This window comes from Salvelinus alpinus, chromosome 5 (genome assembly GCF_045679555.1).
Source record: "Salvelinus alpinus chromosome 5, SLU_Salpinus.1, whole genome shotgun sequence".
NCBI lineage: Eukaryota > Metazoa > Chordata > Actinopteri > Salmoniformes > Salmonidae > Salvelinus > Salvelinus alpinus.
Window position 1 is genome coordinate 70,549,848 of NC_092090.1, and position 14,207 is coordinate 70,564,054.

A 14,207-nucleotide genomic window follows, 5' to 3' on the forward strand; every position below is an offset into this window, starting at 1 on the left:
GCACCGGGCTAGAGCAAAAACACACGGGCACCGGGCTAGAGCAAAAACACACGGGCACCGGGCTAGAGCAAAAACACACAGGCACCGGGCTAGAGCAGAAACACACAGGCACCGGGCTAGAGCAAAAACACACGGGCACCGGGCTAGAGCAAAAACACACAGGCACCGGGCTAGAGCAAAAACACACAGGCACCGGGCTAGAGCAGAAACACACAGGCACCGGGCTAGAGCAGAAACACACAGGCACCGGGCTAGAGCAAAAACACACGGGCACCGGGCTAGAGCAAAAACACACGGGCACCGGGCTAGAGCAAAAACACACAGGCACCGGGCTAGAGCAGAAACACACAGGCACCGGGCTAGAGCAAAAACACACGGGCACCGGGCTAGAGCAAAAACACACAGGCACCGGGCTAGAGCAAAAACACACGGGCACCGGGCTAGAGCAAAAACACACGGGCACCGGGCTAGAGCAAAAACACACGGGCACCGGGCTAGAGCAAAAACACACGGGCACCGGGCTAGAGCAAAAACACACGGGCACCGGGCTAGAGCAAAAACACACGGGCACCAGGCTAAAGCAGAAACACACAGGCAGGAGGCTAAAGCAGAAACACACGGGCAGCAGGCTAGAGCAGAAACACACAGGCACCAGGCTAGAGCAGAAACACACAGGCAGCAGGCTAAAGCAGAAACACACAGGCAGGAGGCTAAAGCAGAAACACACAGGCAGCAGGCTAGAGCAGAAACACACAGGCAGCAGGCTAAAGCAGAAACACACGGGCACCGGGCTAGAGCAGAAACACACAGGCACCAGGCTAGAGCAGAAACACACAGGCAGCAGGCTAAAGCAGAAACACACAGGCAGGAGGCTAAAGCAGAAACACACAGGCAGCAGGCTAGAGCAGAAACACAAAGGCAGCAGGCTAGTAAAGTCCTCTATCAGTTTTAATGACAGACAAATAGGGTTATTTCTGAGGTCAGGGCTTTGCATCATTTCTCATCGGTTTAATCACCTTTATTTTCCAGGCTGATTGCCAAGACAAAACAAAGAGGACATTTACCCACCCAGCCACAACACAGCCAGGGGAGAGAGAGAGAGTGAGAGTGAATGGGAGAGGCAGGGAAGAGGAGAAGGGCAATTTGGCAATCTTGTATTTTGTAAATTAGGTTGTTCTTCATTTCACAATAGACTCAAATTAAATAGGTGGTTAGATTATACTTTTATTAAATTGAAATGAAAGCATTCATTTGCAACCATGCACAAAGAATGAACCAGGAATATGATAGCGTATTACAATGTCAATATCATGGTTAAAATTCTGTTTTTGATCCCATCACAAAACCTCAGGAGAATGAATTTACTAATGTTGTTTTAACTTCAAGTATTGACTAGATAAGGACAATGGGCCAAATCCTAACTGTGACTTTCTGAACTTGGAAAAAAGTGACAATATTGTTATTACAATTCCAAACGTGAGTTTAATCTGAGAAAGTTGGTTACAGTAGTTTACAGCTATACAATCCCTTCTGCAGTCTTATCAAGACACACAGTACTAGTCCTTCCTAATACTGTCTCCCTTTGTCCTATACATGTATTTCAACCCAAATAGGTTATTCTACACAAACCAAAACAATGAATAAAGTTGTAACTAATTCCATAGTGCTTAAAGGGAATGTATCCATGAAGTGAATAATATTCATTGCTTAAAGGGAATATTCACTACATGGATACATTCCCTTTAAGCACTGAACAGTCCCTGTTAATCCTGTCAACAAAGGAAGTAAACAACAAACAACAGCAAAGGCAAAGCACAGGAAACAACATGGAACCTTCAGGTGAATAGAGCCAGTATTACAGTAGCTGATGCTGGATGTCACCAGAGTCATATAAATATATGGCTCTGGATGTCAGTGGGAGACAAATGACATACTTCAAACATGCAGTAATGACATACTTCTGACATCTGCAGGCAGAGATGGCGTACAGTATGTTAGCAGAGTTCTCCATCATTGTCTAATGCAAGGCCTGTTCCCAAATAGATTGACCTGCTCATAACAGACAAGGCGATGGTGATGTAGGCACAGCATAACTAATACAGACAAAATCATGATAAACAAAACAAATCTTTACAAAAACAATTCCACAACATGGGGTGAATTAGAGATCAAAAGAGAAAATAATTGGAAAAAAATCTAATAATGAAGTAAGCTTTATGCAACATCTTTTGAGTGAGAATCCATTACACCTTTTGGTTTGTGTTAGAGATCAGACTTGATGAATTGATACCAAAAGTAATATACCTCACAATATACTGCCTGCCCTACAAAGGCAAAACGCAATAGCTACGAATTTGGTCAAAAATCTTTGATCTTTTGATCAGAATATATCAGAAATTGCTGTCTAGACATAAAAAGACTTTGAAGTCAGATTTTGCAGTAAAAAAAACAACATAGGTACTGCGTTTTGTAGGGCAGTATACAAATGTAGTGCTTTTTGATACCGCTGAACAACAATCTAAAACACGTATGCCTTATAAATGAACCCCAACTGTAGAATCAATGACTCACTTCAGTCTTAGCTAAAGAATGAAAACACATGTGAGGAGAGTTGAACTGCATTCATCTAGACAGCACCGTTATAAGGAAACAACGCTGAATGAAATGCATTGGATTAGTATTTAAATGTATTTACAATTATACAACGTTAAGATCACAACTACTCGATCTGTTAATGAAGAGGCAGGATTATAGCTAATTAAATGAGCTAACTTCTACAGCGATATGATAGCATATATATGTACATATATACTTAAGTCTATTTACAGAGCTAATTTAACAACAGTTGTAAAGATGACCTATTTGTTAAAGGGAAAACTTTAGGCTTAGACATCTCCCTCAGTAAAATAAGTGACATCCTAACAAACAAAGTAATCTGTACTGTATTAAACATTCCCCGTTTCAATATGAACACAAATGAACTGAAACTAGACAGCTACATGCCCTCATAAAGTAATACTAACTTTTAATGATTATGTACATAAATACAGCAGGTCTGGATGGAAACACCACAGACAGCTAGAAATACAGCTAAGCACTGGCAAAATCCTAGAGGAAAACCTGTTTCAGGCACTGTATTCCCTTTATCGTGCACTACTTTTCACCGGGGCCGATAGCGCTCTGGTCAATAGTAGCCCACTATATAAGGAATAGGGTGCCATTTGGGGCGTGCGTCGAGTCTCAGCAGAGAAACGGTTGAGTCAGTCCTCAGGTGAGGAAAGAGCATTATTCTGATCATTTAGGATTGTGCAACAGCAACTACAGTAGCTATGACGTTTCAAAACTCAAGTAGACCAGTGTCAGTGCCTGCCTGTCAGTAATGACCTCATTTACACCAGAATCTCTCAAAATGATGCATCAATTCAACCTGTACTGTTCATTACAAACATATATATATAAGTGACCCATACATTTTATTTTCCATTATACCAGAGCTAAAGAATAACTGCCTTGTATATTTAGCATAGACTTAGCCCTTATCTATGAACAAATTCCATCAAACCTGCCATATTATTGTTTATGCAGTGACCTTGTTTACACGACCACTGTCCATGAACACAACTTATTTCTGAAACCTGAGAGCATCTACAGTACCTGTACCTGTGGGAGGAGTTTTGCGTTTGGATATTACCCGACTACAGGAAAACATGTTCCTGTGTTAATACATACTACAATGCAGGTTTGAATGAATTGCGGCCTCAGTCATTTCAATCCTTTAGAATCTGTTAGAAAAGGTTTTCCCTATCTTACAGCAGGTCAGTAGAAAGGCAGTATAATACCTCAGAGCGTTTTAAACCAACTGGCCTTCTCATTTCCTGCCTCTTGCCTTTCAATGTTTAAAGGCTTCTCATTTGGTAGCAGTCCTCAGCATTCTGCTCTAAACCACTAAAACCTTTCCATTTCCCCGTGCACTTCTCCCTCATTTCATGAAACCATATCTATTTTACAGACATCATCATCTCTAAATAGTCCACAATTCTGACATTTTTTTTCTTCATTGATAGTTTCCATTCAGGGCAGTTTTAATTACACTTGCAAGGCATAAACTGTCTAAAACAATCAAATGCATAATTTAAAGGATAACCCAGGGTATTTGTAGACTGATCCCAGATCTGTTTGTGCTCTTGCCAACTCCATTGCTGTCCTTGTCAATGAGTAAGAAAGAGTTGGCATGCTAGTACAAACAGACTGGCACTCAGGCTAGGGCATTTACAGAACCAGGTTTAGTATAATACAGCACCCCTCCCATCCACCAGGCTGGTCGGGGGTGAGAGGTCAGGGGCTAGAGGTGAGGGGTGAGGGGTTAGGCAGGGGTAGAGCTCTTGTCGTTGTCCAGGCTGGGTCTGGGGTCTGCTCTGAGGGGTTTGTGCTGAGGGCTGCTCCTCAGGTTGTCATCCATCTGCAGGAGAACACACACAGTCAGTAAACATACATACAGTGCCTTCAGAAAGTATTCAAACCCCTTGACTTTTTCCAAATTTTGTTGTGTTACAACCTGAATTTAAAAATTGATTAAATTGAGATTTTGTGTCACTGACCCTACACACAATAATACCCCATAATGTAAAAAACTTTTAATAAAAAATGAAAAGCTGAGATGTCTTGAGTCAATTCAACCCCTTTGTTATGGGAAGCCTAAATACGTTCAGGAGTAAAAATGTGATAACAAATCACATATTTTTTTTTTGAAAGACTACCCCAATTATCTGTAAGGTCCCTCAGTCGAGTACTGAATTTCAAGTACAGATTCAACCACACCAACCAGGGAGGTTTCTCCAGGCCTCGCAAAGAAGGGCACCAACTGGTAGATGTGTAAAAATACAAACGCAAACCCTGAATATCCCTTTGCCCTATTAACAACGCTTCGGATGGTGTATCAATACAGCCAAATACTACAAAGATACAGGCTCCATCCTAAGTCAGTTGTTGGAGAGGAAGGAAACTGCTCAGGGATTTCACCATGAGGACAATGGGGATTTTAAAACAGTTACAGAGTTTAATGGTTGTGATATGAGAACTGAGGATGGATCAACAACATTGTAGTGACTCCACAATACTAACCTAAATTAGTGAAAAGAAGGAAGCCTGCACAGAATACAAATATTCCAAAACATGTTTGCAAACAAGGCACTTTTTAAAAATGTAACCTTTATTTAACTAGGCAAGAACAAATTCTTATTTACAACGACGGACTAGGAACAGTGGGTTAACTGCCTTGCTCAGGGGCAGAACGACAGATTTGACCTTGTCAGCTCAGGGATCTAGCAACCTTTCGGTTACTGGCCCAACGCTCTAACCACTAGGCTACCTGCCGCCCCTACTTAAGTAATACTCCAAAAATATATATATAATGTCCTGAATACAAAGCATTATGTTTGGGGCAAATCCAACACAACACATCACCGAGTACCACTCTTCATATTTTCAAGCATGGAGGTGGCTACATCATGTTATGGGTATGCTTGTCATCGGCAAGGACTAGGGAGATTTTTTTTAGGATAAAAAGAAACGGAATACAGCTAAGCACAGGCAAAATCCTAGAGGAAAACCTGGTTCAGTCTGCTTTCCAACAGACACTGGGAGACGAATTCACCTTTCAGCAGGACAATAACCTAAAACGCAAGGCCACATCTACACTGGAGTTGCTTACAAAGACGACATTGAATGTTAGAATTTTGACTTAAATCGTCTTGAAAATCTATGGGAAGACTTGAAAATGGCGCTCTAGCAATGATCAACAACCTACTTGACAGAACTTGAAGAATTTTAAAAAGAGTAATGGGCAAATATTGTACAATCCAGATGTGGAAAGCTCTTAGAGACTTACCAAGAAAGACTCACAGCTTTAATCGCTGCCAAAGGTGTATCTCACATGTATTGTCTCAGGGGGGTGAATACTTATCTAATCAAGATTAGTGTTTTATTTTTCATTAAATGTTAAAAAATTTCTTCCACTTTGACATAGTATTTTGTGTAGATCGTTGACCAAAAATGACAATTCAATCCTTTTTAATCTAACTTTTTAACACAACAAAATGAGGAAAATGTCAAGAGGTGTGAATACTTTCCGAAGGCACTGTATAACACAGTTACTAACCACAATATAAACACACACTCACGGATGCACATACATGCGAGCGTGCACACACCAACAGAAGAAGTGAACTAGTCTTGATATACGTACAAAAAAGTGTCTAACTAATGCTCAAGAAGTGAACTAGTCTTGATATACGTACAAAAAAGTGTCTAACTAATGCTCACAATATACTCCAATGACTAACACAACACACGCAAATACACACGGAGACGAGAGCAGCAGGACCTTCTCTATGAGGTTGGACTCTTTGTTTACAAGCTGAGTGAGTTTCTGCAGGTTGGCATCCACCGTCTCCTGAACCGGCTGGGGAGACCCTGGAGAGAGAGGGTGGGTGGACCAGGAACAGTGGAGAGAGAGAGCCCATTATACTAAGAAAGCAGAGATACTGAGAGCAGAGAGAGATATGCCAGAACGCAGCAGAAGTTCTCCATCACAGCCCAGACAAAAGAAGCAATAAACCGTGTACGTTCGTCGACGCACCGACACACGCGCATACATAGACGGTTAGGTATTGCTCCTGCTGCAAATGACAACTTGGCAAAAGCTGTACATCCTGTGTTTAGAAAAGGCTTTGCAGGACCTGAAGTTCACCAGATTTTCACTGACACGTTCTATTAAAAACACAGCAGGATCTTTGTAACCCTTACTCAATACCCTGGACCTGAAGCAATCATCAATGTATAAACTGACACACACACACACACACACACACACACACACACACACACACACACACACACACACACACACACACACACACACACACACACACACACACACACACACACACACACACACACACACACACACACACACACACACACACACACACACACAGACGGCATAGAGCGCTGGTCTCACCGGGATGACTGCTGAAGTGAGCGTTGAGTATGTGGTCACAGAAGCGCTGGAGGTTGTCCAGCTGTCTGAGGTGGCTCTGCAGAGGGCTGCTGGGTAGACTAGCCTTGTGGAGGGGAGCTACAAAGCCAAACACAAACGCATCCAGACTGCATGGCCTGGGCCACAGAGAAAGACAGCTACATTAATACACCACACATAATATAATCACACCCAGCCTTATCTAGCATCTGACCAAACTACACAAGAACTCACGTGTTCCCAAAGAAGTAGTAGGCCGTCCCCAATCTGTGGGAAAGCAGATTCAGACACTCCTTAGCTTCACTGTAAATCTGACGAGAGAGGGGACGGGGAAAGGTGAATTTACTTAGAATGCAGGGTCGGGATATCGTTTGGTATCAAGTAGTCCCCGCAGTGTATGTTCCTGTCCTACCTTTCCCTCCACCTCAGTGATAGTGTGTAGAGGGGATCTGTCCTACCTTTCCCTCCACCTCAGTGATGGTGTGTAGAGGGAATCTGTCCTACCTTTCCCTCGACCTCAGTGATGGTGTGTAGAGGGGATCTGTCCTACCTTTCCCTCCACCTCAGTGATGGTGTGTAGAGGGAATCTGTCCTGCCTTTCCCTCCACCTCAGTGATAGTGTGTAGAGGGAATCTGTCCTACCTTTCCCTCCACCTCAGTGATAGTGTGTAGAGGGAATCTGTCCTACCTTTCCCTCCACCTCAGTGATGGTGTGTAGAGGGAATCTGTCCTACCTTTCCCTCCACCTCAGTGATAGTGTGTAGAGGGAATCTGTCCTACCTTTCCCTCCACCTCAGTGATGGTGTATAGAGGGAATCTGTCCTACCTTTCCCTCCACCTCAGTGATAGTGTGTAGAGGGAATCTGTCCTACCTTTTCCTCCACCTCAGTGATGGTGTGTAGAGGGAATCTGTCCTACCTTTCCCTCCACCTCAGTGATGGTGTGTAGAGGGAATCTGTCCTACCTTTCCCTCCACCTCAGTGATGGTGTGTAGAGGGAATCTGTCCTACCTTTCCCTCCACCTCAGTGATGGTGTGTAGAGGGAATCTGTCCTACCTTTCCCTCCACCTCAGTGATGGTGTGTAGAGGGGATCTGTCCTACCTTTCCCTCCACCTCAGTGATGGTGTGTAGAGGGGATCTGTCCTACCTTTCCCTCCACCTCAGTGATGGTGTGTAGAGGGGATCTGTCCTACCTTTCCCTCCACCTCAGTGATGGTGTGTAGAGGAGACTCTCCCTTGGTCAGCAGGATCCGGGACAGGGCTGTGTTGGCATGGCGACCAGGGACCAGGAAGTTGAGGGGAAAGGGAGAGCGGGAGGCGAACCACGGCCGAGTCAGGTTAGCATAGTTCTCAGCGTCCACCCAGAATGTGTGTAACTACAGGACAACACACACAGAATACATATTTAGAATACAGTACACAATACCGGGCACATAACACTCTCAGTACACAAACAAAAAACTGCTGGACTTTCAAAATGTGTCTAAGTGCAAAACAACATACACACCCACAACAATCAGTACACAACACAACTACACACACGGGTTGTTCCTACCAGGGCTGGTCGTAGTTTCTCCTCCAGTAGAGCGATGTAGGCCATGGTGTCTGCTCCCTGCCTCGCCGACAACTCATAGTCTGCATTAAACCTCTGCTAGACAACACACAGGCTTTGTTGTTAGCACTGCACTGCAAATACAGTTCTTAAAAAGGTCATTTATGGTGAAGGCAGAAAGGAGACTTTACCTGTTTTCTCAGGAAGTTGAGAATCTGAGCAGGTTCGGTTATTGTGGATCCCTGGTAGACCAACTCTGGCACTGTGCCTGTTGAGTTGGGTAGAGGGGAAACAGTGTGCCAGTAGTGTTGGTTATAGGGGAGTTTGACAGTGTGTCTTTCCTCCTGTGCTACTGCACAATCCATATGTCATGGACTATACAACTACAGTAGAGCAGGCATAGAGACAACACCTCTGACCGACAATGTGCTATATGTATAGTAAGCAGTCAATTTGACAGTCTTGCATCAGATAGTCATGTATCTATTCCTACCTACTGTAGTAGCCTAGTGATGTTTTTTACATGGTGAAATGACATAATAATTATCATGTTATTACTTGTATAAGAACAACTGAATTCTGTTTCTTTGGACTTTAAACCAAGCAGCAGTACCTGTCAAAGTCTTCCACGTCCAGTCTATGGGAGTTACTGTGATCGTGGCTCCAGAGAACTTGGCATAGGCCTGAGAGAGAGCATAGATACGTTAGTTGTTCAGAGGAATGACAAGAAATAAGAGTATTTGACCACTTTACTGAACAACACTTTATTATAAAGCCTACATAATAATAATAACCATGAGTAATGGTGGAAGACATGACAGTCATTTGTCATGAACTGTCCCTTGCTCTAGCCAGATAAGATCATATCAATGTTGTCAGAGTACTATGAGCTTTCATATCAATGTTGTCAGCGTACTATGTAGGCTTTCATATCAATGTTGTCAGCGTACTATGTAGGCTTTCATATCAATGTTGTCAGAGTACTATGTAGGCTTTCATATCAATGTTGTCAGAGTACTATGTAGGCTTTCATATCAATGTTGTCAGAGTACTATGAGCTTTCATATCAATGTTGTCAGCGTACTATGTAGGCTTTCATATCAATGTTGTCAGAGTACTATGTAGGCTTTCATATCAATGTTGTCAGAGTACTATGTAGGCTTTCATATCAATGTTGTCAGAGTACTATGAGCTTTCATATCAATGTTGTCAGAGTACTATGTAGGCTTTCATATCAATGTTGTCAGAGTACTATGTAGACTTTCATATCAATGTTGTCAGAGTACTATGTAAGCTTTCATATCAATGTTGTCAGAGTACTATGTAAGCTTTCATATCAATGTTGTCAGAGTACTATGTAGGCTTTCATATCAATGTTGTCAGAGTACTATGTAGGCTTTCATATCAATGTTGTCAGAGTACTATGTAGGCTTTCATATCAGTGTTGTCAGAGTACTATGTAGGCTTTCATATCAATGTTGTCAGCGTACTATGTAGGCTTTCATATCAATGTTGTCAGCGTACTATGTAGGCTTTCATATCAATGTTGTCAGAGTACTATGTAGGCTTTCATATCAATGTTGTCAGAGTACTATGTAGGCTTTCATATCAATGTTGTCAGAGTACTATGTAGTCTTTCATATCAATGTTGTCAGAGTACTATGTAGGCTTTCATATCAATGTTGTCAGAGTACTATGTAGGCTTTCATATCAATGTTGTCAGAGTACTATGTAGGCTTTCATATCAATGTTGTCAGAGTAGTACGCTTTCTGGGGTATGGCATGTTAAGCTCTGTAAGATATGAGGGCTGTGACGATACCAGAATCACAATATTTTTTCCATGGCAAAAATTAAACCACGAAGCAGACCAAACTCTTTGGTCCTTTAAAAAAACGATGTAAAATATTGTGTGCTATAGCTTAGAAAATAAATACATTTGACTCTGGGTGACAACTTAAACATGTTTGTTTGCAGAATTAGTGCAGTTTTCCCCTCAAAAGTTAAAGTAACACTTTATTTGGATAGTCCATCTGTAGATGCTCTATTATAGACTATCAGTAACCTTTCAACTAACTATCTACTAACCCTAACCCTAGCATTAACCTTAACCCTTTCCCTTTGCTTATCAACAGCTTGTTTGTTGATAGTCCATCTGTAGATGCTCTATCCAAATAAAGTGTGTCTGAAGCTTCGCGTTTTGTTTCCACCGCACTAACGAGTATGGCTATACTGGTATCGCCACGGCCCTACAAGATATCACTAAGTATCATTTGGCATTGGCTCCAGTTCTAAAAGCAGACTATCAGCATGGTGGGTAAGCACCAAGAACAACAATACAGATATGGCAGTCCTAGTGGACAAGTGACAGTGATAACACACATGGCAACGTGCAGCCATATCTATTGACTTAAAAAGAGACATTTAACAATTCGAGTTGTTTGTATCTCATACAAAGAACTTAGATTGTTAAACGTCTTCTCTTTTTAGTCAATAGATATGGCTAGGCAAAGAGTAGCCCAGAAAGGTAGCTATGAGGAAAAGTGTAGTCCAAACAGAGGAAGTGCAGGAAACATGTAGGCTTATAGTAATCATGCCAAATTGTTTTGTTGACACTGTCAGCCAGCAAATTATCTGGCAGCTGTACACCTTTTTCAACAGGAACGGTGTCACCTTGTTATGAGAGCTTGTGCAAATTCGTTGCATTGTTCATACAGTATCTGCAACTAGCCTATAGGGAACGGGATAATGCAAGTGTCCTAGCAAAATAGGGATATGTTCAAATTAACTACTGGGATACATAACTACACAGTTAAGCATAAGAAGACAGGAGAATGGTCGTACCGAGGACAGTAGTAGCAAATCAAGATAGAGCTGACCTTGAACTTGAAGAAATGTTAGCAATGAGAATGGCATTTGACAGCTATTAGCTACTGTAGCTAGTTAGCTACAGCCAGTTAGACACATTCTGAAGAGTGCATGTTGTTAGTTGGTTCAAGTTTTCATTGAAAAGCCTCTAAAAGGCTAGATGATTAGAAAAAACAAAATACCAAATATCGATTCTACCACTAATACTTAGCTAACTTTCCAGTTTGTTAACGTTAGCTAGCTAAAATAGCTCAGTCTTGTTGATGGTTTTGCATCATCAGAGGTGAAGATTATCAGATAAAACAATGAGAAATGTAGCCATGCAGTACAACATTCGTGACACAAAGGTCATATCATAATTTTGTTTTTTATGAACGCATTTACCAGCACTATGAGAGATTCTGTGTGGACGGAAGGCAAACCCCAATCACCTCCCCAGCATCTCAGCTCCATGGTGGCCGCCATGCTTGTTTGCTGCCGTGATCAGGAAGTGGGTGATGTCATCGAGTACCCAGAGGCCCGCAGGTGGGGTTTCCAAAGGTAGATTTCAGTACTTTGCAGGTAAAAAACCAAATAGTCTATTCAAATAGTATATTTCTACAACAAACAGGACTGATGTATTTGTATTTATTAGGGATCCCCATTAGCTGCTGGCTTACTCCTCCTGGGGTCCAAACACATTAGCTCACTTACATCACACAACAAAAATAAAAAAAACTGTGCATCATATAACATTATTACACCACTGCATATCTACAATACAAAATGTATAATACCACTATGCAACAATATTACAATGTACGTGTGTGTAGTGTGTGTGTGTGTGTGTGTGTGTGTGTGTGTGTGTGTGTGTGTGTGTGTGTGTGTGTGTGTGTGTGTGTGTGTGTGTGTGTGTGTGTGTGTGTGTGTGTGTGTGTGTGTGTGTGTGTGTGTGTGTGTGTGTTTGTGTGTTTGTGTGTGTGTCTCTTCACAGTCCGCATCGTTCTGTTTTTTAAATATGATTTTACTGCTTGCATGAGTTACTTGATGTGGAATAAAGTTCCATATAGTCATGACCCTGTGTAGTACTGTGCGCTTCCAGGAGTCTGTTCTGGACTTAGGGACGGTGAATAGACCCCTTGTGACATGTCTTGTGGGGTCAATACCTCTCACAAAGACAAGTAGTAATGCATTCAATCCCTCCTCTACTTTGAACCAGGAGAGATTGACAGGGATGTATTGACCATATGACTGGGCAGTAGTCAAGGTGCAACAAAACTAGGGCCTGTAGGACTTGTTCTGTTGATAACAATGTCAAGAAAGCAGAGCAGCGCTTTATTACAGACAGACCTCTCCCCACCTCAGCTAACGTTGCATCATTATGTTTTGATCATGACAGTTTACAACCCAGGCTTACACCAAGCAGTTTAGTCTCCTCAACTTACTCAATTTCCAAATGATTCATTACACGATTTAGTTGAGGTTTAGGGTTTTATTGAATGGTTTGTCACCAATTACAATGCTTTTAGTTTTTCACTTATTTAATACTAGCTTATTACCTGCCACCCATTCTAAAACTGACTGCAGCTCTTTGTTAAGTGTTGCAGTGATTTCACTTGCTGTGGTAGCTGACGTGTGTAATGTTGAGTCATCAGCATACATAAACACACATGCTTTACTCAGTGCCAGTGGCAGGTCATTAGTAAAGATTGAAAAAAGTAAGGGGCCTAGACAACTTCCCTGGGTAATGCTCGACTCTACCTGGATTATGTTGATGAGGCTTCCATTAAAGAACACCCTCTGTGATCTGTTAGACAGGTAACTCTCGATCTACGATATAGCAGGGGATGTAAAGCCGTAACACATATGTTTTTACTGTAGTAGATTATGATCAATCGTGTCAAAAGCTGAAATGAAGACTAACAAAACCGCTCTCACAAGCTTCTTTTTATCAATTTCTTTCAGCCAATCATAAGTCATTTGTGTAAGTGCCGTACATGTTGAGTGTCCTTCCCTATAAGCATGCTGAAAGTCAGTAATTTGTTTACTGTGAAATAGTATTGTATCTGGTCAAACAATTTCTTCCCAAAAAGTTTACTAAGGGTTGGTCGCAGGCTTATTGGTCAGCTGTTTGAGCCAGTAAAGGGTGCTTTGCTATTCTTGGGTAGCGGAATCAATCAATCAAATGTATTTATAAAGCCTTTTTTACATCAGCAGAGGTCACAAAGTGCTTATACAGATACCCATCTAAAACCCCAAACAGCAAGCAATGCAGATGTAGAAGCACGGTGACTAGGAACAACTCCCTAGAATGGCAGGAATCTAGGAAGAAACCTAGAGAGGAACCAGGCTCTGAGGGGTGGCCAGTCCTCTTCTGGCTGTGCCGGGTGGAGATTATAATAGTACATGGTCATTAAGGCCTGTTTGTTCTTCAAGATGTTCAAACATTCATAGATGACCAGCAGGGTCAAAATAACTTTTGCTCCCCTCCAGGGGGACACACTTTCCTGTAGGCTTAGATTGAAGAGATACAAAAATAGGAGTGGCAATATAGTCTGCTATAATCCTTAGTAATGTTCTATCAAAGTTGTCAGACCCAGGTGGCTTGTCATTGTTGTTAGATAACAATACTTTTTTCACCTCTTCCACACCCACTTTGCGGATGTGTGTTCTTCAATGATTGTCCTTCAATTACATTGCAACCTGCAGGGCCTGTATTCATTAACTGCAGCTCTATGACCATAAAACCTATGATTATGAGGGGGTGACTCCA

The 14,207-nt window shown here is 42.0% G+C and overlaps 1 protein-coding gene across 4 annotated transcripts; it reads right to left on the reverse strand.

The window, feature by feature from the left end:
* Positions 1-1,204: 1,204 nt before the first annotated feature.
* Positions 1,205-11,988, reverse strand: mtx3 (metaxin 3). Of its 4 annotated transcripts, none has more exons than XM_071402985.1 (9): positions 11,840-11,988; positions 9,203-9,272; positions 8,781-8,857; positions 8,593-8,685; positions 8,231-8,413; positions 7,271-7,347; positions 7,019-7,173; positions 6,383-6,471; positions 1,205-4,459 (listed from the first exon to the last, which is right to left on the reverse strand). In XM_071402985.1, exons 1-9 carry the CDS (start codon positions 11,918-11,920, stop codon positions 4,364-4,366), a joined length of 921 nt encoding a protein of 306 aa, XP_071259086.1. In that variant the 5' UTR covers positions 11,921-11,988; the 3' UTR covers positions 1,205-4,363. The 4 variants fall into 4 exon arrangements, with proteins under 4 accessions (XP_071259086.1, XP_071259084.1, XP_071259088.1 ...); XM_071402983.1 differs by having other exon boundaries at positions 8,593-8,688; XM_071402987.1 differs by lacking the exon at positions 6,383-6,471.
* Between the last annotated feature and the right edge of the window lie 2,219 nt (positions 11,989-14,207).

Coding starts and splice junctions, on each gene's coding strand:
- mtx3 (XM_071402983.1), bottom strand. CDS start 11,920: ATGGCGGCCACCATGGAGCTGAGATGCTGGGGAGGTGATTGGGGTTTG. Junction 7,174..7,270: donor TACTACTTCTTTGGGAACAC/GTGAGTTCTTGT, acceptor TCTGTGGCCCAG/GCCATGCAGTCTGGATGCGT. Junction 4,460..6,382: donor AGTCCAACCTCATAGAGAAG/GTCCTGCTGCTC, acceptor GTTCTCCTGCAG/ATGGATGACAACCTGAGGAG.